Source organism: Palaemon carinicauda, chromosome 40, assembly GCF_036898095.1.
Source record: "Palaemon carinicauda isolate YSFRI2023 chromosome 40, ASM3689809v2, whole genome shotgun sequence".
Lineage (NCBI taxonomy): Eukaryota > Metazoa > Arthropoda > Malacostraca > Decapoda > Palaemonidae > Palaemon > Palaemon carinicauda.
In genome coordinates this window covers 43349396-43375656 of record NC_090764.1, presented here as the reverse complement: position 1 = coordinate 43375656, position 26261 = coordinate 43349396, and the positions used below count along the sequence as shown (strand labels likewise).

At 32.7% G+C, this 26261-nt stretch overlaps 1 protein-coding gene across 4 annotated transcripts in view; it reads right to left on the bottom strand.

Moving 5' to 3' along the window:
* Positions 1-26261, bottom strand: part of LOC137631740 (dynein heavy chain, cytoplasmic-like) — a 138073-nt gene that overhangs the window by 101376 nt on the left and 10436 nt on the right. For all 4 annotated transcript variants that reach the window (XM_068363647.1, XM_068363648.1, XM_068363649.1 and 1 more), the window contains exons 2-15: positions 23512-23745; positions 20545-20638; positions 17097-17270; positions 16801-16927; positions 16468-16596; positions 14944-15130; positions 13445-13665; positions 12972-13093; positions 12089-12332; positions 11650-11766; positions 11245-11433; positions 9821-10063; positions 7921-8052; positions 4300-4434 (exon numbers count right to left, since the gene is read on the bottom strand). In XM_068363647.1, the coding sequence (XP_068219748.1) occupies positions 4300-4434; positions 7921-8052; positions 9821-10063; positions 11245-11433; positions 11650-11766; positions 12089-12332; positions 12972-13093; positions 13445-13665; positions 14944-15130; positions 16468-16596; positions 16801-16927; positions 17097-17270; positions 20545-20638; positions 23512-23745 (2348 nt within the window). The remainder of the gene's footprint in view (positions 1-4299; positions 4435-7920; positions 8053-9820; positions 10064-11244; positions 11434-11649; positions 11767-12088; positions 12333-12971; positions 13094-13444; positions 13666-14943; positions 15131-16467; positions 16597-16800; positions 16928-17096; positions 17271-20544; positions 20639-23511; positions 23746-26261) is intronic.

Here is a 26261-nt window from a genome sequence, read left to right as displayed (position 1 = left end):
TTCATGCTTCCAGGTATTTCTAATACGTCACTATGGTCATGTTATAGGATATCAGTCAAATCCCATATTGGCCACCAGTCTAACAATAGAAAGATTTCTTTTGACTCGGACATATATTTGTAAAACTTGATCTTCTGCTATATCTTAAGGGGATCGTATGCCAAAGTGTTTTGACATACCAACTTTCAGAAATAGAAAATCGTTTTATTGCTTCTATGTATGCAGAATCATATCGTACATGCTCTCCAGAAGTTTTAAACAATTTTTTTAACAAATAATGAAGATATAGCGGTCTTTAAATGATGACGTCATCCTGACTGCTTCGTCTGCATGACTAAGTTTGACAGAATCGTCGTGTGTTCATTTTTGCATATACATAGCGACTTTTCACTTGTTTCAAAATCTCGTACATCTGGTAGAAATGGAAGGCATTGGTGGAGGGTAGGTGATCAAAAACTACGAGCTACGAGAACAGCAGCCAGAGTTTCCAAAGATGTATAGAAGTTATACTGCATGTGTTTGTTTACTTGCAGTTTGCATGTACATTGTGTTTTCACAATGTCCTCAGGAACTTTATAGCAAGGCCAATGTTACCTAATGTCATAGAAAGAACAAAAAGTAAGCAGAGAGCAAGAAAAAAAAGAACCAAGGAGAGGGAAACAAGAATAAGAGTACAAAGCTGAAACATTCTAACTAAAACTCTGGCAACAATGAGAGGCCACTGGCAACTCGTACCACCCTTACGCCTAGTGTAATAGTAAACTTGGGGTTTAAATACCTCGTTTAGGGTGCATTTATGTAGGAATAAACAATAAAAGTACAAAGTAAGGTTATCATAATAATCATATCTTGATTTCTTTAAGAAAAGTGAAAATTTGTTGCAAATCTTTAGGAGCTCATAACTCAAAAACATACTTATTCATGCTTGGGTACAGTTTTCTCACTTATTTATTGTTCAATTTCAGAGAGAAAGATATCATTAAAAAGAGGAATAAAAATCCCACAATTTTGAGAACCAGAATTTTTATTTTCCTTTTTCTAATTTTTATTTTCCTTTTTCTCATTTTTTCATGAATATTTTACGTCTAGACAAAGAAAATTAAGAAAAAAAATTAAAATAAAAAATCTGTCACAGAATTATTCAATTCAAAAAGAAGTTTTGATGGCATGATTTTCAAAAAAAATGGTGGCATATTAGTGCACAAAAATGAACCTAAACTTTATTTTAAAATCATGATTTTTGCTATTATATCAAAAAGTTTTTGATCAAATGACTTGAAATTTTTATTTGATCAAGGTATCATATATGTCTAAAACATATACAGAAATTGTGCATTTTGAATAATTATAAAAAAAAAATCTAATGGTATGGCGGACGGTCCCCTTAATACAGATGGTGAACTATCCAACATCTAGATGTGTCTGTGGAGTATGAATGAGCAGATGGATAGTATTCTTATTATAAGATTCTGAACCTTCTGCCAACTAGATAATTCCTTGAACATACCTATATAGAAACTGGGTGGTTGACAAGTTGAACTAAGCTAACTAGAACATTCTTAGCCACAACTGCAAGAGAGAGCCCTGTGCTGGTGCTAAGACTAGTTTCTCTGTAGACCAATGTGGTCTATCAGCTCATTAGGCATGCCTCAACTTGGTAGGGGAATATTAACTCCTACCAGGGAGTTCTGCATCAAGAATGAAAAGGCAAGACTAGGATGTCTAGTGATCAATGTCCATAGCTTGCAGACAGTTCTAAATCAAACAAGTGCCAACTGAAATGAAGCATCAGTGCCTTATAATAACTGCAAGTGTTAATACTGTTAATCTAATGTCAACTTCCCAAGCTAATTTTGTAGATATGTGATTAATTTTATTCTGATCATATGTGTACATATTGCTTTACATTCTAAAACTCTGGTAATCACTTGCTATGTGGTGACCAGTCCAAAACAGAGCCCCTAGAATTGGAATACCTACCTTAGGTAGTAGGTTGGCCAGGGCTAAAGCCACCCGTTGAGATACTACCACAAGAGTGTTATGGCATCTTTTGATTGGCCAGACAATACTACATTAGATCTTTCTCTCTGGTTACGGTTCATTTTCCCTTTGCTTACACATACACCGAATATTTTTCATACTCCTGACAACACTGAGATTACCATACAATTCTTCTTCTCTCAAGGGGTTACTGTACTGTAATTGTTCAGTGGCCACTTTCCTCTTGGTAAGGGTAGAAGATACTCTTTAGCTATGGTAGGCAGCTCTTCTAGGAGGACACTCCAAAATCAAACCATTGTTCTATAGTCTTGGGTAGTGCCATAACCTCTGTACCACGGTCTTCCACTGTCTTGGGTTAGATTTCTCTTGCTTGAGGGTACACTCGGGCATACAATTCTATCTAATTTCCCTTCCTCTTGTTAAAGTTTATATAGTTTATATAGGAGATATCTATTTTAATGATGTTACTCTTCTTAAAATATTTTATTTTTCCCTTTTCCTTTTCTCACTGGGCTATTTTTCCTGTTGGAGCCCCTGGGCTTATAGCATCCTGCTTTTCCAACTAGAGTTGTAGCTTAGCTAGTAATATTAATAATAATAATACCTAAATGAATCAAACGTACTTATCTAGATTTAAAGTGAAGAAAAACATGAAGATAGATACCTTTTTGAGAATTACAAATGCTAAGGTCCCTTTCCTTGATGGAGGGATGAACTGAAGGTATCATTTCCATTCTGATAGGAACTGTTGTAGATTTTGATTCAACAGGCTAAGTCAATTGGATGACATGGGAAAGGCATATTTTACTAAGGAGTGATTTGTCTCCAAAAAGAGAAAAATAGTAACGATGTTTTTGCCTTTCCTTCTGTCTCAAAAGGAGAGGTTTAAGGTGTCAGGATTCAGTTCATTTCCTTTGAAGAGATCCTCATCAGAGCATCAGCCAGGCAGGCCCAACCAACCACAATAGTGTACAACCACATCAGTAACCTCCCGAGTAAACTAGTTAAGCTCACAGGCCAAGGAGGGACTCAATCTGCCATCCATCCAGATGCAAGGCTACTATGTTCAGAAGGCTATTATTCCTAATTGCCGGCTGGCATATTGGAAGATTTCTGATGCTATCTCCTATAATAAAGTGATTTAATTAGGCATCGAGATTCTCCTTTGTGTTAGTGAATGGTAGTTGCACGAGTAACTCCTGCCTATAACTTTCTTGAGATTCTGCACAGTAACCATGGATGCTACAGATTAAATCTTATCAAACCATTTAGAGATTTGGAAATCCAGAAACACACATAAGTCCATTTAGCTGAACAACCATAATATCCTACCCTTAGAATATACTGTACAAGTTAAAATATAAAAAGAAAAAAAAATTGCCAAAAGCTGCACCCTTCTTCCTAAAGGTAATTTCAACCAAAGTTATAACCCCCTCCTTAAGCATACTAACAGGAAATTATTACCAGGAATTTTTATTGAAAAAATAACGAGCCGATGGTACGAAAACAAACTTGCTCAATACTAACAGCAACTAAAATTCACAAAAATAAAAACACATTAATTTGAGCTAACAATAAACATCTAGGGAAAACAGTTTAAATTATGCAGAAAATTAACAGAATAACTTTGTTTACTTCTAATTCAAAATTTAATATAAGCTCAAACCTTTCCGATCATTGGAAAATACACGATTTGGAGCTATAGTGAAAAAAAAAGTACTGCCTGCTTACCTGCGGCTGTTGCTTTTTTCAATTGAGAATATTTTGTCTTGGAAAGGAAAATATCTTTAAACAAAATGCCAACTTTTTATAGTAAGCTTTTCAAGATGGAAAGCAGCAACTGCATTTAGCAAAATGAAAGCAAAAGTATAAGAACATAATTTAATATAAATACTGGCATGGGTACAATATCCAGTTCGTGCAAAATATCTAAACTTTACACTTCTGTTGATAATCACAGCAAACTGCTTACTGTGTATCCAAAAGAAAAGCAAATAAATAATACAACGGTGAACCAAAAAGCCCAAAACAAACATGTTGGCAACATCTACTTCTAGACAAAATAAAAAAACTCTTAAAAGACACGCTAACTAGTTGTTCACAATTAAGCCAGGTATCCTTTCTAAAATAATTATTCTACAAACAGTTTACAAGATCTATAACATATCTTAAAATCTCTAGGATGTTTTTCAAAGTATTAATATCCTATTAAACCTTTCAAAAAGAAGAAATGATTAGCATACATAAATAAGCAAAATCATATGTGGGATAAAATCAAATAAAAATAATTTTCCTTACCTTTTCCAAGGTTCTCTCATATGTTCGGACGCTCTCGATAAGGGATATGGCAAAGGGATACAGTTGGTTTGCCTGATGTGCCTTGTTCACAATGGCCAACGGAACACGAAAACCAAGATTCTTCAAGTTGCGTACCTGTAATAAAGAGGGCTATACTGTATATCACAACACATCTAAATAATTCTAATTATTACTTCCTTGGCATTAAGGCCAACCTTTACTGAATCATTTCCAACTTGTTTGGGGGCAAAGGGGCAAATATAAATGGAAAATTTCAAGTCATCCATCCCAGTGGTCTTCATTTAAATATTTAAATACTACATAGATTAATAAAAGGGTTGTTAAATACCGCACATTGTAGACATGTGAAAATTTTATAATAAAAGCTACTAAAATATTCACCCAACGCACATATGCTGTATGCTTCAAAGCGCGAGCTTTGTACATAGGAAATTATAAGTTTTTCAAGGCTTTGACTAGCGTGAGTTAGTTCCTCATCTCACCGCCACGTGTGTGTTAGGGTTTTGTTTGCTATACCAATATTCATTTAGAAGGATGGAGGAATAGTGAAAATCTACTAAGGATAGTCAAAAGCCACCTTTATTCAAATAAGGAGGTATAGTGGTAATCTACTAGGGATAGTTAAAATCAACCTCTATTGCAATAAGGAATTGAAGAGAATTAAAATAATTTCCTTGAATGCTTCTTACCTGTAATTCAATTCCCTAATATCTGTGTGTGTAGCAGTTTGAGTATGGTGACAAGCCTAAGTAAACATCCTCTTACTGAGAGTTGCATTAAAGGTTTAAAGGCCACTCATGAATGGCAGACGCAAGGGGCAGTGACATTGCCCTATCAAGCAGGACAACTGACCATATACTGTATACATATGATCAGCACCTAAGCCCCTCTCCACTCAAGCTAGGGCCAAGGAGGGCCAGGCAATGGCTGCTGATGACTCAGCAGATAGACCTATATGCTCCCCCAAACACCCCATCCTCAGCTCACAAGGATGGTGAGGTTGCAGCGACCAAAGAAACTTACGAGTTTGAGAGAGACTCTTAACCCCGGTCTAGCAATACCAGGCAAGGATGTTACTGCATCGGCCTCCACAATCCTTAGAATTAATGTAATATAGGAGGTTTAGTGCAGTGGAGCAAGTAAAGGTAATAGACCATGTGCTGAGAACATTGCTATACAACAATGAAAGTGTTGGCCTCACTAAAGTAAACACCTAAAAACATAAAGGTACAACACAGACGCAAAAATGTGTACCTCTACGTTTCCCCAAAACTAAATGCTAAGAAATAAGGAGAGAGGAAGGGAAATATCTCACTTCAGTTCAAGCTAACCATCTCCCACAATGACACAGGGACATAAAGTATGACAGGAATCATGTTTCAAAAAGATTAAGAGTAAAATGGAATTTCACCTGTATTGGGCTGCACTTGAGTTTTATCAAGGAAAATTTGTTTCATAAAATTGAAATGTAGTCACTCCCCTGATATCATATGCTCCCAACTTAACAATGGAAACAGTGAGTAGTCTAAATTGCAATAGGTAGCAATGATATACGTTCTTCCCTAAGGACACGTTTTTAAGACATTAGAACTGAAATATTTCTAATGCTGCACATAAAGTGAGACAGGATATCTATTCCCCTCATCTTTGTATGAGATAAGAGAACTTCCACTAATCAAAGCAGGGATTCCTACCTGGTTCTCCCTTTCTGAATGTGAGCCAGTGCCATCATTTTGGCAGAATAAACATCCGTAAACTTCCCTATAATCAGATATTTCCAAGTTTAAAGATATTGAGCACCTTGAAGAGTATCAGGCAATAGGTCGTGTTGATTTTCTACTTCAACCAATTCCCTAAAAGATAAAGGAAATCCATGGTGTTGCCCCAAATTTCTTGGAAAATACCTTAAAAAAGAAACACATCTGAAAAGCTCACTTTCACCATGTGTAATTGATTTTGCATCACTGTAACACAGGTCGTGTCCAGATCAGACATTGAGTCCATTGCTCCAATGTTGAAGAAGATACAGGAATTTCCTCATCTTCAAACAACCCTATGAAATAAATTTCTCTCAAGATGCCATGGTCTCCAATAACCTCATCGACATCTGAAGACAATTCTTTTATCTGCTTAAACTTCTCGAAATCAGTAGGAAGGACAGAATCCTCTTTTCTGATGGACAAGCCCGAAAAGGAACTGTTGCTATTATACTTCCCCAAAATAGAGTCCACTGAGAAAGAACCAGGAGAGTATTCTTCCTATTGACCATGACTCTCCCATCTTTTCAATAACATGAGTAACCAAAGTTGTCAAACAGATTTTTTTTCCAAAGAAACATTCATAATCATCCAACAGTCCTTGTTTAACAGAACTCTGATGTCAAGAACCTTAACCATTCTGAGATGGTTCATTAATAGTAAAGGAGCTGTCCTCAGACTGAAACAGCAATTTGGATTGGTAATCCTTTGACTCGCTCATTGACCGAAGTAATTTTCTTAATTCACAGTTTCTACGGAAAACTTGGCTGGGACTGAATACAGTAGATGTTAACAGTTTTTATATCTAAAACTGGCCTACACTCCCCAGACTCCTTGGATACTAGAAACCTGTTGTAAAATTATGGGGAGGAATTTAATACCTCCATCTCATTCCTCTCTATAAGTTTTTAATTATTAATATCAAAATTAACTTTTGTGGAATTGTTTAGATAAGCTGAAAATGAAAGGAGTTCCCTGAACAAGGGAAGATTTGCAGATGTGTAGACATAACAATTTGACAACAATCCCTTACCACAGATAGGACTTGCGGATTGATCTGAAGGGTTTCCTAAACCTGATGAGAGGTAGTTTTCCCCCTACTTGGACCTTTAGTCAAGGTCCACCACTTTGTAAAGAGAACACTTACATAAAGACACCAATCAAAGCAACACTGTACTTGGTACTACTGCTCGTGTATGTCACTGACAAGAAGCAAACTGCCCATGCAAACAAACGTTGGTTAGACTGATGAACAATCTCCAGCTAATAAAAAAAAAAAACTCATGGGAAAAGTTTAATTTTTTACTTTTATTGCTGTGAAGTTTGCACTTCCAAATGTATTGTATATAATTATTGAGGAACTAAGTCAGGCCAATTAAAATGCTAAGGAAACCTTTCAAATCAACTCATGTTGTTGTTTCTGTTTTTAAGTATATCACATTTAATTATGGGGGACATAATTATGACCTCCATCTATTTGTTGATATTAAATTGTAAATTGTCATAAAACTTTCGTAATATATTATCACAGGTAAATATCTTTATTACTGTGCAGCATAATGCAGTTTTACTTGTGTCTGCATGTAATGCCAACTGGATGGACAACTATATACATGACATGAGAAAAGTAAAGACAAACAATGCATACATTTCATACATTTAGTACTTATACTGACCAATTAGTAATATGGCCATGAACCACTACCATATTAAATACTGTGATATTTATAATGTACACTATCAGAGTTTAAATGAATTTTGATACTCGCAAACAGAAGTTGCACAAAATTTTACAAGACAATGTTTTCTCACACGAAAGTTCTAAATGCATCTATTTACTAACCTCTTTGGAGAGAGTTATAATCTCAGGAAGGAAGTTAACTTTTAACTTATACTCATTTCCTTTTCCAGTTCTTGAACGATGCATTTCAATGGCAAATATCCTTCCTGATACACCAAGATTTCTTTGTTGAACCTGAAAGTAAATGTATACATTTTAATTGTGGAAATCTACTTTTATAATATGTAACTCTACTCACACTTATCTGTTTTTATGACTCTCTCTTAACATCTTCAACTATTCAATGCCTTAATGAAAGAAATAATCAAATGCTATACTATGAAACTTGACCCAAATTTTGTATGATAAACTATCGATTACATTACCAGAACAGAGTAGCCAATTTAGAAACCAATAAAAGAGCATCCCAGTCTCATACTTCCAGTACTTGAGTACAGTACAGTATATGAAAGCCATGAAACCTTAACCTAGTCTAGTACAGTTCTGTATGGATCAGTTACTGCTTTGTTGACTTCATCCCTTTAACTTGTAATTACTGTTCACCACTTATTGTCTTTGTACACATTTTGTGCTATTTTCCTTCTAAAATCTATCAAGAATTTTCTCCTGTCTTGCATTTTCTTTCCTGTTCCATATACTGCATAGTTTTTCTCTCCTTTCCCCTTGACACTTTTAGTCATTACTTGCAAAATATTAGCTATAGCATGGTACCTTTGCCATATTACTCACTTCAACCAGTTGAGTCTGAGATAATCAAAACTTACAAAAAAGGCTAACACTGCTAACATGAACTATCAATTTGGATATATAGAGCCCTCATGCACCTTCTTCATCCTTATGATTTCCCATGAAGTTTTTACTTATATTTCTTTTCAATAAGCATATTGAGCAATAATACAATACCTACTAATAATCCTACATGCTTTTGTATGAATATAGAGCACTAAAATGTAATAGATTCAGATGAAATCTGTAATATTTGTGAACATAAGTGTACATGTATGCACAAAGGGAAAAAGATTTAAGCTTTTCTATATGTTGATAAAGTATCTACTGATCAATGTTTCCCAATAAATCAGGCACAGTAATCTGCCCCACACTAACAGCTCCAAGACCATTGCATATAAGGTCAAAGTGTGAGTAGGGGCGGTAACCTAACCTTGATTGCATTAAGTTACCCTAGTAACGTGGCCAAACAATGCAATGTCTCATATATGCAAACATAAGTTGATAAGAACTTTTCAATACAGTACTTAAGTTTAAATAAAAACTAAACAATTTATACAGTTAAATCAAGAAAACCTCTGAGATTTAGATTGAAGGCCCACACATGGTCTGTACATATTTACACTATCTCTACATCCAGTAAGAGTACTGACGAGTAAAAGCTAGCATCTAAAATAATGGGGTTATGGGGAAGAGAGGATACAAGTAGTTCAGATATGAAAGGGACTTCTGTAGAGTAATTAGTATCAGATGGCTCTCCTTTCGCTTATATCTAGCCAGTTCTCTCTATTGACATTTGGTTCGTCCAGTTTTCCCTTGCTTTGTTTTTTTTTTTTTTATGCTTCTCTCACTCGCCTAGCTTGGGGCAATAATCACCACTGCAATTTTAAACCCTAAAACATATCTTCATTCTCCTCAAAGACACATTTTGAATGCAGTAATTACTCTTCAACATTTTATACTTGAAATGGAAAATAGAAGAAACATGATGCAAAATATTTTCCAGCTTCCTTATTTTGAAAATAAATATGAACTTGGAAATGACAGATGGTCCTGCCTTTTTTTATATCTAAGCACTATTCTGTAGGAGTAAATCATATCACTTTGCATTCACTCAAAATTAAGATTCTGTATTGTCATAACTACACCTAACATAAAAAAATACTGTTTCTTGAAATTGAAAGAATTCTTGAATTTTCTCGATTACTTCTCCTACCTTTCTAGCCCAATCATCAAAAATCTCCTGAGTGTTGAGTTTTAAGCGGAATGAGTCCCCATCACCTTTCAGTTTCTGTCCCTCAACATGAGATTCCCAGCCTTTTCCTAAAACATCCTCCACTCGTCTCATGTAAGCTGTCAATTGCCGGTCTATTTGCTTTGCCCACATAATGGAACCGGCTACAGGGGGCAAATCACGCATGTGGCTCATACGACACGACTTGCTTTGTGGATACTGCACCTGAAATTAAAATATAAATCCAGCTCTAAGAATATTCAACATCCAAATAGAATTATTTCTCAAAAAGCAAATTATTTATTGAAATATCCCACCGGTAAAGGTTAAGTGGATCACTTTTCAGGTACTGCTAAGCTTATAACAGATAGGAATTAATCCATAGTTAGCTTCACAAAATGGATTAACGCAAACAACAAAGATCAAAAAGTGGAAATACATTTGCTACTACCACAGGCCATATACTAATTTGATGTTCTCAGTAACTTTTCTTTCATTCTACACACAAAATTTAAATAGCTGTTTTCTTAAATAAAACTTAAGATATACTCAAATTTCAAAAATTGTTATAGATAAAAAAAAAAACATTACTGGAAGAGAGTAAACATGAGAAGAAGCTTGCTCAGGAATCATTACTTGACAATAATTAAACACTAAAAATTAAATAAAGATACAGACCAGTGATACAACACTAGCTGTTCAAAAAATTTAATACTGAACACTTTTAGAACTTCAGTAAACATTACTTGCATCCATTTTCCAATTCATGGTGCAGTCAACATCTCAAACTACTGTATAATACCATTCCTAACTGCTCTTAGATTTACTACATATAAGTACTAACTAAAAGACTGACACACCAGATATTGTGCAACACAAAAGGGGCTCCAACAGATTTCCCAACCTTCCTAGTCTCTTACTCTCTAAGGCATCATCCTAGCCAATACCCAATTATTTCTTCACAGTTTTTATTCAAGGAGCTCCACTGTACTTTCTAAACTTTCTTTAGCTTTTTGCTTTCTCAGCTTAGACCTAGATATCTAGGCCAATCCCATTCCTTCAAACTTCATTAGACAAAACATTCTAATTTTAGTATACCTCACTTCCTAAGCAATATAGATTTTTTATAATTATCAAATCTATTGCTTACTTACTCTCGAGTTTGGAAGGATTGAAGAAAAATTTCCTACTTTATATTTTTGCAAATTAAATAGGTTGCAATAAAAATCTTGCAAATATTACAGTTACTGAAAGCAACTACCGTATGTGATTTTGGTTTCATACATGAATTCACTATACCGTACATACTTCAAAACCAACTTTGATATAACTTCCAACAACTAATGTTACAATATGGCAAAATACTTCTTTGGCTCATTTACTGAATAATGAAAATATAGACATACCTTGAATTTCTCATGGAGTGATTCAATGTCATCTTTGACTCTCTGGATGAGCTGTGTCTGATATTCTCTTATAGCACCACGAATGTGTGGTCTCACAAAGAGGGCATTGAAACGCGAGAAAATACGGAACATTTCATTGGCATTTTTGGCAGTGCCCAGCTGATCTCTGAGTCGTGCTGTGATCCGAGTCTGTCAAAAGCCGTAAAATAAAAAATTAGTGACAGCAAATATATTCTAAATTTGAAATTCTTCTCCAAGGTAAATTTGAAATTAAAGTACAAAACTTGCAACTGCAATAGAAATATGTTCTTACAATTATAGTGGTGAATTTTATATACTTTGCTAAAGTTTCTCATTTTCTAAATGCAATTATGTAATAAAAAATCTTGAATTAAATTACTGTACCTCCACTCGGTCAATACGCTCATCATATCGCTTCAGAGCTGCTTCCCACATTTCTGTTCCTTCCTTTGTTATGTCCAAGCCATCCACCTCCTTCACATTTTCATAGGCAAGGTTAACCTGTAGAAATGTTGAGTAATATACAGTAGATACATTTACATTTCTCTAAGCTATAATGACAGACAAAATTTCAACATCAATCTAATAAGAATATAAACAGACAAAAACAGGCAATGACTATAAAACTCATGAAATTTCATAAAAGGGCAGACAATCAGCTCCTAATTAAAGTGGACGTGCCTGAAGACTGCTATTCAAGCCATCAGTTCAACTTTGAGTCAGAAATCTAGCTCTATGGTCTAGTTGAGCGACCTAATAATAGTAATAATTTCACTTCATTGAAATATACAGTAGTATAATTCAAAAAGAAAGTAGAACCCACCTCTTCAATTGCATTTAAGTCTGCTGCATCCATTTCTGGTTTAAGTTCTGCAGTGTCTCCATCTGCTAGTGTTGTGGTCTTAACCACAGTTGGCCTAAGGACTCGAACTATTACGGTGCGCAACTGTTCATGCTGTCTTCTGAATTTTCGCATCTGCTCCATTCGGAGTTGTAGCTTCTTGTGGGCAGGAAATACCCTCCAAACCATCTTCAACTGCTCATCTCTTTTCTTCTTGACTATATCCCTGTTAAGATAAAAATCCAATATTGATGAATAACAAAAAAAATTTCTTGAAACCTCAAGTTAAGGGTAAGCACATGACTTTTGAGTATAATGGCATAACAAAAACTTCATAACTGTGGCATATCTGATATTATTATGTTCCAATACTACAGGCATATTTGGTATCCAGTAAAGGAATGAGATATTTTGGATAAAAGCTTTGGTAGAATTTTAGCTGATGATATCTACAAGGGGATTGGGTTCAAATCCAATCAGAGCCACTGAAAGCCTAGAGGTTCACTTGAACGATAAGTTTTATTTTTCAAGGGCATAAATACATAATAGTATTCTGTATACTAATAATAAACTATCATCAAACTTTCAACCTAAGACTCTCCCATTACAAGATCTCTTGTTTGCAGAAAGAATGCTTTGACTTAAATTCAAGTTTTAAGCAATTCATTTATCAGAACAATTTTACAGACTGTTCTGAGACAAAGTCTACATGTGTGCAATATAATATATTAATTCTTAAGTAAAGTGTCCTAAAATTATAGCAGCAATGAACTTTTGAAATACGTGAAATATGCAGCCTTTGGAAACTTATCACACTTGAAAGCCAAACCTTCTTAGCTTAACTGAAGATAGGAGTCAGACTCACCTTAGTAGTCCTTGTAGTTTCTCATATTCATCATCCCAGGTCATAAATACATCAAAGCACTGCGTCATAACTTTTTCAAACTCTTCAAATGGGATGTGCATTAATCTACGAGTCCCCAAAACCTTGAAACACAAAATGATGAAAATATTTTTGCAGGATATATTAATTTCATTACTTTCTCAATACCAGGTATAACATTTTATCATAAAACACAGAAGCTGCTCTTAAAAAGAATACGTACACCAATAGTAAACAATTTTCTTGGTTACATTGGAAATACTGTCCCTACATCTTAATGGGTAGATGAAAAATAAGAGAAGTTTGGTAATATTAATTTTTGCATTAAATCTACGAATCAAGCATGTACTTATACAATAAAAAAATATGCTGCAAAACTCTTCACAATAAATGGTAAGAAATGAAGAACAAAGAACATAAATGGATGGGCAGGTTGCAGTGAAAATTCTTCTCACCTTCAAAATCTGGGAAGACAGGTCACGAGAAATTGCTTCCACCAATCTTAAAGCTCTCTGAATTGGGTACTTTGTGGTTCTGATCTTTCTCAAGTGGTTGAATATGGCTTGTACAGCACAACGGATCTTTTCTAATTCAGTAGCTGCTAGTAAATCATTGAGTGGAAAATCTTTCATCAAGGGTGCATAATCATTCACAGTAGCAAGGGCCTGCTTCAGTCCTGCATAGAATTAAAGAACAAAAATATTAACATTAAGCTTAAAACTAATATTACAAATGGTAATCGTAATAATAAGGGTTATGGTAATTTATGCATATGCTTGGTATATTCATTACAACAAAAAGTAAGCTACCATTTGTGAATACATATATCAAAATCAAATGGAAATTAATTTTAAAATATCAAATGTTTGGACCCAACTTTTTCATAAAAAATAAACATGGATCCTCAAGTGAAAGCAAATAAAACTGATTTCAAAATGAAGTATGGGTTAATACTTCCACTGTGTCAAGCACATAACACTATAAATGGTACCAAAGGTTCTTTGCAGTAGTCCCGCAAACAACAGTTGTTGCATTGTATTTTCCTCTATTCCTACACAATGCTGTTCAAGAACTTGACATTTTCAACTATTTCTACAACTCATTTAGGAACAAACTACTGTATTTTGTGAGCTCTATGTGCATTTAAAAACTGACTAAATAGTCTTTTTAAACCACTTTATCAAAATAAGAAGTCATCTAAATTACATTAACATAAACTTCATTGCTCTGCATATCTAAAGTCATAATTGTTCATTAGCTGTTATGTGCAAAAAGTTACAAAGTGCACTTGCTTTACTATCTAACTTGAAGCTAAATGACGATAAGATCTTTACTTAATGACAATGAATAACTAGACAAAATATTGGAAAAGTTTCTTTAATGACCAATCCTGAAGACATAGAACTATAATTTACTAAATTTCTAAATAATTAATAAATCCAGAGCAAAACAGAAATTTCCTTTCGTGATTTTAACTATTCAATCTCATCATGGCATCTTTCAATATACCTAGCAAACCTCTGGACTTGTATATCGAGAGCCGTGTCGTGTTTTATCAAAATAAATAAACTCTACTGGGATATCATTACAATATACAGGGTCAAGGAAGTTTTTTTTTTTTTTAATTCTATCTTTCTATATTTTAATTCATTAAAACATTTTACCTAAAAATTATCAACATTTCAAACTTCAAACTTACATCCAATATCAGTAATGAATAAATATGCAAAGGATATGTCAAAAATGTATAAGACTCCTGGGACTGAACCTATGGATTTTTTCCTACACAGCATTAAAACAGGAGAACAAAAAAGAACGAAATTGGGCAGTAAAATAAATGAGAGAGAAACCCATAGCCAAATGAAATGTAGCTTAAAGGATAAAGTAAAGAAGCTTTAATACTGCCTCCTAAATATTGCAAAAGAATGTACAATATACATAACTATGGACTCACCTGTGTCTGTATCAAAGGAGACCGTAGCGTGAAATCTTTTTCCATGCTTCAAAACATCCAGAGTTAAAGCTACTTCTAGGCTCTCTCTCTTATCCTGAATCTTAAGCAGAGCTCTTTCCAGATTAAGCCAAAAGCTTATTTCCTGCAGCGCAGTTCCATTTGATGGATCTCGATCAAGCTTGGTGACCTTAAAGGAGGAAAAAAAAATGAATAAAACAACATGTACTTTCAAGTACAGCTAATATATAATACTGTATATAATATATATAATATATATATATATATATATATATATATATTATATATTTATATATTTATATATATTATATATATATATATATATATATATATTTATATATTTATATATTTATATATTTATATATTTATATATTTATATATTTATATATTTATATATTTATATATTTATATATTTATATATTTATATATTATATATTATATATTATATATTTATATATTTATATATTTATATATTTATATATTTATATATTTATATATTTATATATTATATATTATATATATATATATATATATATATTTATATATTATTTTATATATTTATATATTTATATATTTATATATTTATATATTTATATATTTATATATTTATATATTTATATATTTATATATTTATATATTTATATATTTATATATTTATATATTTATATATTTATATATTTATATATTTATATATTTATATATTATATATTTATATATTTATATATTTATATATTTATATATTTATATATTTATATATTTATATATTTATATATTTATATATTTATATATTTATATATTTATATATTTATATATTTATATATTTATATATTATATATATTATATATTTATATATTTATATATTTATATATTTATATATTTATATATTTATATATTTATATATTTATATATTTATATATTTATATATTTATATATTTATATATTTATATATTTATATATTTATATATTTATATATTTATATATTTATATATTTATATATTTATATATTTATATATTTATATATTTATATATTTATATATTTATATATTTATATATTTATATATTTATATATTTTATATATTTATATATTTATATATTTATATATTTATATATTTATATATTTATATATTTATATATTTATATATTTATATATTTATATATTTATATATTTATATATTTATATATTTATATATTTATATATTTATATATTTATATATTTATATATTTATATATATTTTATATATTTATATATTTATATATTTATATATTTATATATTTATATATTTATATATATTATATATTTATATATTTATATATTTATATATTTTATATATTTATATATTTATATATTTATATATTTATATATATATATATATATTTATATATTTATATATTTATATATATATATATTTATATATTTATATATATATATATATATATATATATAGAGAGAGAGAGAGAGAGAGAGAGAGAGAGAGAGACACTCGACTCAACTCATTTCTTCTATACCTTTTGTATTTCTCTGATCCATCTCGCTACACCATTCTGCAGCTGGTTAAGGAAATTAGAATCCTCAACTCTGTCGCCAAAGTCCGCAACTTTAGGCCGTGTTCCTTCATCTGCACACTTTTTGATAACCTAAAAAAGTATAAAAAAGACAATCTTGAACAGAAATTCCATTTAAAGAGACCCCAACTAAATAGTTTACTCTATACCTTTATAAACTACAGTATATATGAATGTCAACTCTAAATTCTCATTATATTTGTAACACTGAAATTATACTGTAGCACACTTATAAGTGTAAACATGGTCATTATTTTTTTAGATTAATATATTTACCTGTGCTACTGTAGGGTGGATAGGGAGTGAAATATCTGGTATGTCAATGTTCTGCTGCAAGTGGAGAAGGCCCATTTCTAACTCTGCAATCTTTTTCTCCACAGCAGGTGCCATTTTATCACCATCTCTGTTATAAATTTGCAAGATGAAAAATTAATACCAAAATTTTATTTACTGTAACAAAATCAAACTAACTTGCTCACAGCAGAATAAAATAATATTCTTTTTAATGCAAGAAATCATATCAAATACATATAAAAATATCTTAGTTTTTAAGTCATACACAAACAACTTACCTTTCTATTTTGCCAGATTCCTTAACATATGATTTGAAGAATGGTGCAACTGCACTAGCAATGTAGGCGTGAAGTGTTTCATATGGAGAGCCTTCACTAATTGTTATCGACCGAACCTGAGCTGGTATGTTCTTGTCAGCCTCAATAACCACACCTCTCTTTATGAATAATATACTGTAGAGAAAAGAAGGATAATGTACAGTATAATACTGTCATGAGTAATATTAAAAAAGTGATTATACCATTATAGTAGTTTTCTATTTCGACTAAAACCAATGGGTTCTATTTCTACACTCATATGCAGCTATCAAAATAATGTGATCATAGCATTAAATTGGCATGACTGCTGGGTTGCAAGAGACCAGAGACAATTAAAACATCAAACAAACTAGTAAAGTAGTTTATGCCCAAAGATAACCCTCTATAGGATACCAGAGTGTACTGTAGGTGACAAACCTCGATGTGCACAAGTGTGCTCCCACTTTAATAAGATATTTATTGACTAATCATATAAAACAATCCTTATCCAAGACAGTTATATTCAATTAACTTTCTGATTATTCCATTAACAAGAGGATATTGACTATCACAAGTTAAATATTTTCTTTTAGGGAAAGAATGCCTTTTGCAACATTATATAAGAATAAATATTCCGTGTAGCATCCTTCAACCTACAAGTATGATGCTTTCTGTTTTTTCCAGTCTATTTAATGTGATCTTTACTAACATGGTTAACAGCTTCTAAAGGACTTGCACTCTCATTTTCATGCTTAAAAAACTGATCTTTCAGTCTACCTATAAGGGTTTCAATGTTGCTTGGTAGTGTGGTTAAATTGCTCTACTTTAAAATAGTAACCATTTGGATTTATATAACACCATCCATTTGCTGATGTCGGCTACCCCCCAAAATTGGGGGAAGTGCCTTGGTATATGTATGATGATCCATTTGCCAAGGGCTTTACGAGTTAAATTTTCTAAGCCTCTAGACTCAAAGCTCTCATTAAACAGACCAAGGAGCTATAAACTTCTTTTTAAAACTTTCTGAAAACTGAAGTATTGAAGCTTGAGCCCACAAATAACTATAGGATTGTGATCTAGACTGATATTGGCTGAAAGATTTCGCTCTTAAATTAGACCTCCAAAGTTTAAACTAAATGTGAAAGCTATTTTTACTGATATGCAATGCAGGACACACTAAATATATAGTTCTGATATTTATTAAAGCAGAAATTAAAAGAATCCCATGTGCATTGCTTTATTTTACCTTTATTTCATGCACACATTTTTCCCGTTTAATTATTAACTTAATTAACTTTACCTTCATCAAATGTCCACCTCCTATTAGAATAATTCCTTAAGTTAAGAACTAATACTGTACAAAAAAAGTGAGAGTACTGTTAAACTAACATTAATAATCCTCATCTATTTCTCACTGACATTGCTTAAAGCCCTATTCTTGTTGGCTGTTTTCACTTTCAGTACATTTCTTGAATCACTGCTGAACTAAATTTCCTTTGCAGGGAAGGGAATATTTTTACTCTTGCATACTACTGTAATGATCATCTTGCTACTTATGGATTAAATTCAGGAAACACCAGTCTGAAATACTGAAAAGTAATACCCAACTGAAATCTCATTAATCAGGAATAATGGACAGGAGGGGGGGGGGGACATCTGGAGGTATCAATTTGCCCAATATAAGTTAGGTAAACATAAAAAAATCTTGGCAAAGGATATCTAACTTGATTTATACATATAAATTTACTTCTATGTATGGTAGGATATTGAATACTAGTTCTTACAACTAATACAAATCATTTGGGAAGTGAATCTAGCTTCATTTGTAAAGAAGTAGACTGACCTACCTGAAAGTCACACACAGCAAACATAAGCTAGGTCAGCTAAACCGCATGAATCCCAACTGAGGGAAATCTATTCATTCCCACACTTACATAGCATATGCTACGATATCAAACAATTCTTCAGGCTAACGCAATACAGTAATTGAAAAGTGCACAGTACTGTAATACTACACCCCTCTTTACATCAGTTTGACATACTGTACGTCAGGTCTAAATCTAATGTCTTTAATCCTTAGTTATTGAATATAAAAACTAAATCTGCTTTACAACACAAGGAGTTAACTACTGCACTGTAATTGTTCATTATGTACTCTCAACTTAATAAGGGTAGAAGAGAGACTACTACACGTGTTTCATACATGCTATTTCTACATGATAAAATAAAGAAGTTTTGTACTATATGTCACATGGAAGCTTATTAATGTAGAGTTTTAGTTTTATTAACATGATAGCAGGTTTCAAGTAATTTTTCATGTTCAGTACATTTGCAGGGAACATATGTCTCTTTATAAGGGTAGAATATTCAAATATCAGGTCTCTTACACTTTGAATAAAAGTACACTAACCCACTATGTAAACCATCCAAAAACTATGCTATTAGCCACTGAGCTACTACCAAGCCGATAAGGAGATTTCGATAATTGCAAATATTCACTGCGCGTCTTTTATTGATTTTCACATTATGGTATCACACAGCTGTGGTGTAGGAGCAAAATACTTAGCTAGAGTATTTACTTTTTATTACGAAAGAAAGGCAAACTAGTTTACATAGCCATACACCCTCACTCCACTACTATAGTCAATCAGGAGTAATTTACATTCACAGATATTGCAAAACGTTAAAAAAAAACACTTTAAAATTCTCATATTACTTTAATGTGCCCTACATAATTAAAGAAAGATCGACTAATAATAATAATCAGAAAAGTTAGAATTTAATCAAGAATTACTTTCAAAGGGTGAGATCAACACCACAAAGTTAGAATATTTATCACTGGAAATGTATAGGGAGTACAGGAAGTTATGAAAGGAAGATTTTTACATTTTATCAATTTATAACAAGCATATGCAGATTTATTTTCTTTTATTATTTTTAAATATTTCATGATTTTATGACCCATTGTTAATTCTTTGTTAATCTACTTTCTCTGTCCTGTGATGTCATCTATGATTTTAACAACAGCATTCCAATATTTTATATATATTATAGATAATGGTTTTATTCTATAGATATATACCAATGAAAAAATCTAACAAATTTATTTCAACTGCAATATTTTACACTACCATTTCACTTTAAAAAAATTTCTCCAAAAATAAAATATCCAGATAACCTGGCGATCTTGATAAAAAGCGGCCAAATTAGCAAGGTTTTAGTATATTGTCCTTTATCCAGAATGCAAGCAGTGCTCATTATTTATTTCATCCTAAATTCTCATACTTTTCAAAGGTTTTACAATAAATTTTTCTAAAATATAAGATCAGTAGTTTTCATATTAGAATAGTTGGCATTGTAAGAAAAGGAAAAAAAAGTGCCAAAGTTGAATACTAATCAGTGTGAAAATTGCCATTTTCAAATAACTTACCTGCTCATTTTGCTGTTGGCATAGTGGACACCAATGGAAACAATATATACTACTTCCTTCTCCTCCTCCATTTCTCCTCCTTCCTCTGTTTCTTCTGGAAAAGAAAAATTAATTTGATTGAGATAAAATTCATTTTGACAACATCCCAGCCTATTTTCACTACAGTCTTGTTCCTATTTTTTGCAGCATTATATAAAATACTTTAAAACTTAAAGGTGTCCAGTGTCAGTTCTTATTTTATTTCATGAGATGCTCATCAAAACATCAGCAAGACAACCATAATTCCCATCATGGTGCAGTAACCTTCCAAGTCAATAACTCCAATGATGGGCTGAGGTGGGACTCTATCTAACGTACATTAAAATACAAGGGTGGCATGTTACCACTGTACTAGCCAGGACTAGAGTATTCAATAACTTTCAATTTTCATAGGAATTTTCCAAGTTAATTGTAAAATAATTTATTGATACTCTAACTTTAATAAAACTGACTTTTTAATTCATGGAAACTGCAATTTGATTTACAGAAAAATTTGAAAGGGGGGAGACTGAACCCTCCAGTAGATGTTGAAAACTTGCGATCTGTTGACAATGAGTAACAATGCACAAAGGATTCCTTTCTTATTATCTATTCTAATTTCAATATTTCAACACAACATTTCCTAGAATGGTTGTTTATTCCAATTTTTCTACTACACGTACTAACTGGCGAATAATAGCTTATACCTCTTAACTTCACAGAGACTTCTTCACCCCTAAGGAAGACTCCCAATATAAATGACTCATAAGTGTGTATATAAATAGGAATAAACTACAAATTTCTATTCTAATACAGCTTTCTTAACTCTAAAATTTTTGGCATTTGCAGTATTCCCAAGTAACTAACAGTAAAAACTGAAGAATATTCATAATAATGTAAGAATGTGCCGTAACTGAAAAGACTTGAAAGCCATCATTACAGAAGGGATTGAAAATTCACTTGTCACTTATAAGAAAACACTTTTCAAAGCTGGTAGACATGGGTGGTGTGGGGATAGGGAATATTACAGGAATTTTGGGCAAGTATTGGATAATTTTTCCCTTCAAACCGAGAACACTGTAGTCTAATGACTGACCCAATTAATTTCCAATAGCTAAATTAACAGAAAGGTGGGATTACTATTAATCATCAACACAAATATATAAATATGTTTAAAATAATTTTGTTCCATGGGCCAAGCACATGGGGGTCATATTCCAGATTTTCTTTGCATAGTTTGACATCGAGAGAAAAGGACTATGGAGGTATAGATCAATGACCATACCAGACAGAACTTGATTTGTAGCAAGAAAACTAAATACTACCACACCAGATATGCAAAGTCTCAAAAACTATCTAACAAGGACTTTGCAACAAAAGTAAATGGTCCTCAAATCTTTAAAACCATTTCTTTAAATTACAGAAGTTGACATTTCAATGCAATCAGCAGAGAAAAATCCTACCTATTGTCACTATAATTTATCCAAAATGCCTTACTCTTCTAAAAACTGAAAAGTAAACACAGCGTACTGACCTGTCTGAAGTGCCTTACACCAAAACAGAAGCCTCACTTCAATAGTTTACAACTAAAGTTATTTGTAAAAGTAACAATTTCTAACATCTGTTGTTAACACAGCATAGAACCGAACAATTGTTATTTTGGTCTTTATCCTTAAGAAAATAAAAATCTAGAATATCCAGACTACCCCTACAGAATTACCTGAAGAACCTTTACACAATTCAGGTTCTAAACACGACCTGAGATTACTCCTCTATCCAAAGTGTTCCGATATGAAAAGCCCTGACTAAGACTCATTAAGTCGTTAAAGTTATAAAAAAAATAGCTTTGCTTAGCAAGCACACTAAGTGAATTGTTTGGCCAAGGACCAAACTTCTCGTCCTCACTTCTCAACATCCAAGGAAGTTGGAAAATAAAAATTTCAGGCAAACTTAATAGATGTCAAAAGTAAGAGTCAAGAATTGGTGTACTAAAGTGGCCAGCTTTTCAAGACCTAATAAGACTTGATGTCTAATCAGCCTAAAAGAAATGCTTTAAAGTTATTGTTCTGTATTTGGTGTTATATATTTGTAAGTAATACAAATCCGTAAATATTTCACAAATAATCATTTTCATGAACAACAAATCAACAAATGGTAACACCTGAGTGTATACAGTTGCTTATCTCAAAATAAGAAATGAGGAAAATAACAATATTGTCTAGACTTGGTTACTGAGAACCTCATTGATTTGCACCAGCTGAAATAACATGACAAAGTCTTTCATGTACTGTAACATACTGGAATAAATTCTTTTGATGCTATAATGGACACCCTAGAGGGAACCTATCAATACATGGGAGTAGGTAGATAAAGGTGGCTCTGCAACTTTGTACCTTAATTTGTGAGAGTAGGCTTTAATATTCCGCAAAAGAAGGGCTATATCTGGTTTGATATGAATCTATTGACTAAGCATACATTGACGAATAAGCAGTTGGTTTTATTCATAAGTTTGCTTTTGCATTAATCTTCAGTAAAAATACAAAAGGAAATTCACCCTTCAATCATATTCACCCTCTATGTTCTACTACTTCCCTTCCTCTTCTTGATTTTGAGAAACACTAACTACAGTATATTAAAAGCACTAAAACCACTTCAACACCCACCAGTCATTTCAGCATGTCCTTTCAAGCCTGTAGTTAAATATAAGACGAAAATAACTTGTGTAATGGTGGGTGGTAAACACCAACTCCAGCCTGACAATAACTACTAGTTTACAGTACTTTTCTACTAAGTTTCAGTGACTGTCTTGAGCTCATGCTCAATAAAGGAACAAAGTATGTATTTGAGTACTGTAGTAGGAACAAAAAAAAAAAATTGCATTTACATCATACCGTATAAAATGTCTGTTTACCATTTAAACCCTACAGAGCAATAAATGCTTGATCTCACCTTTGGTAGCACATCTCTGAACAAGAAGTACTCTTGTTTGCGAATCGCTTACAAATTTCCTTACAGCCTCCAGGTGAGGGGATGCTTTGAAGGCTGATTGAAGCTCAAGCGATGGTTCATCACCCTCTTCTAATAGAGCATATGTAATTTTTTGGAGATGTCGTACAACAAGGCCAACATCTGCAACAGCTACCACAGTCTCCAGACCTCCCCCTCCTCCTCCGGTACTCCCATCTGCAAGGTAACATATAATCTAGCAGAGATCAGTTACATCAAAATAATTCAACAACTATATTGTCATTCTTCATATAGAACTTTGCAGGTGTTTATAAAAATGATGTTAAGACTAATTAATGATGATAAACTACAGTACAGCACATTATTATAAACCAATGTCACAGTATATGAAGCTTCGATGAATGAATTTCAGAAGATACAAATACAGTAATTTTGTCCCATGCTTCAATTTATATACCAGAAATTAGAAATTATAGATTTTTCATCAATAATTTGTAGCTATTAATTAAAAAATTAAAAGAAAATGCTAAAAGTATCGTTAGTAGTTATAATCATTGCATAAACGCACAGCCACAATAGAAACTGAACGAAAAACAGGTTTTTTTACGAACAATATAATCTGATTACAGTTGTGTCGTTGTATTTCAATCCCCCGTACAATAGTAAATAATTGCCGTAGTTATGTTAAAAGGTAAGTTGAATAAGACATATATTTTCACAGTACAGTATACTGTACGGTTATTTGCTCTGGAAAAAAAATCAAGGCTATATACTGCCAAATATAAACAAGCTGTAGCTGAAGGTGAAAAGTCTATGTTCATAGCTGCCAAAACTGAAGGGAACAATGAAAAATTTGTGTTTTGTTACCACACGATCTTCTAAAAGACTATGAAATTCTTGAGTTTTGTTACCACACGATCTTCTAAAAGACTATGAAATTCTTGAGTTTTGTTACCACACGATCTTCTAAAAGACTATGAAATTCTTGAGTTTTGTTACCACACGATCTTCTAAAAGACTATGAAATTCTTGAGTTTTGTTACCACACGATCTTCTAAAAGACTATGAAATTCTTGAGTTTACAGTAAGTGCAAGATGGTGTATCCAGTTTATAAAAAGGTAAACAAAGGTGCACAAAAACTACCTAACGAATTGAGAGAAAACATGGTTATTTTTTATGCTGTGTAATAAAGCACAACAAATCTATAAATTATTTTATCATGCACCAGCAAACATGGATTAAATTCCACTAAACTTTGATACGCCATTAAACTAGATGGTGAATAAAATATGAGGAAAATATTTTAAATAAAACTATTTAGCATAGTATGATAAAATGATAGATTAAGGATTAATTGTTTCTTTTGGGAAATAAAAGATATCCTTCGGAAGTTTTCCTTAATCGGCCTAATTGTAAAGGATAGACAATAGTGTTCAGAAACTTATAAACAAAAACAATGGAAAATACTACAGTACTTATTTGCTGTTTTTTTTGCTTAATACGTGGATATTATAGGCATTATTATTGGATACAGTTAAGTAAAACACCAGTTTTATAAAAATCTTATCTATATCGAATAAAATTGTTCATTCACTTGTTTGAGATTGCCCCACCTTATGTGAAAGGGAACACTAGTAAGGGGGGGGGGAGGGGGGGCGCTGGGACCAGTCACCCGGCTCACACTCTCGCCTAGTATATTGATCCACTTCTTACAGCAGGCAGGACTTTCTAGGGGGACAGGTGTTGGCAGGCCAAGTATGAGCAAAAAGCACAGGTTTGAATGGTAAAGAAAAATACAAATTACTTCCAAATTTGTCATTTGTTCATACACAAAAAAACCCTTCACTCTTTATTATGGAATCTTGCCTTAAGGTGAGTGGAAGTTCAAAATCCAACTGGTTGCAAACTTGATCTGAGGTACGACTCACCTTGTGCAAGCATAAAAGGGGTACCCTTTACACCTCACAAACTCTCAGTCTGATAAGCTAGAAAGGTGAAGGCCTGGGCAATCATGGTGAATGAATGAAAACTAGTCACTGCGACTTTCCCAGGTAAGAATTCTGGAGAGAGAGCACTCCTCTTACTTAACCTGGATATTGCTTGACTCTCCCTTGCAGGTGAGGACGAGGAAATAAGTATATAACATTTCAGGTTACACAAGGGAAATGTTTATTACCTGCAGTTGGAGGTAGGCCAGCTTTCAGTCGCCCAGATGCTGCACCCCAAAAAGGGGTAAGCAGAAGGAAGAAAAGGCCAGTCATTCTGTCCATTCATCCCAGACTATCACCAAGTAACATCTGCCCTTGCCCGACTGCTACCTGTCTTGTAAGGGAGCTGAAGTAGCTTACACCACTTGTTGCGCTGCTACCAAAGGCCCTATGGAGAGGATATCCAGGTTCCTGAGGGTTATGTCTTGCAAGTTACAGGTTGTAAAGAAATGTCAGACCTGCCTAAATGTCCTTTACCACAGATTAGTTTCATTTGAATGCTAGGGGTGTGCTTACTTGCCTAATGTAGGGATCACTGGGTCTGTGTTTGTGATGAGGAGAGTCAGGGTCCCAAGCCCAGATTATGACCTGTTAAATCCCTGTTGAGATGATCTTTTAGGGATTCTCCTCTTGAACCTACTCAAGCTTACAGACAGGTGTCTACCGTGCGGGCAAGCTCTAGTTGTTTGTCTGCGATCATACCTTAATGCTATCGAACCATTGAAAAAAGGAGTCACAAGCTA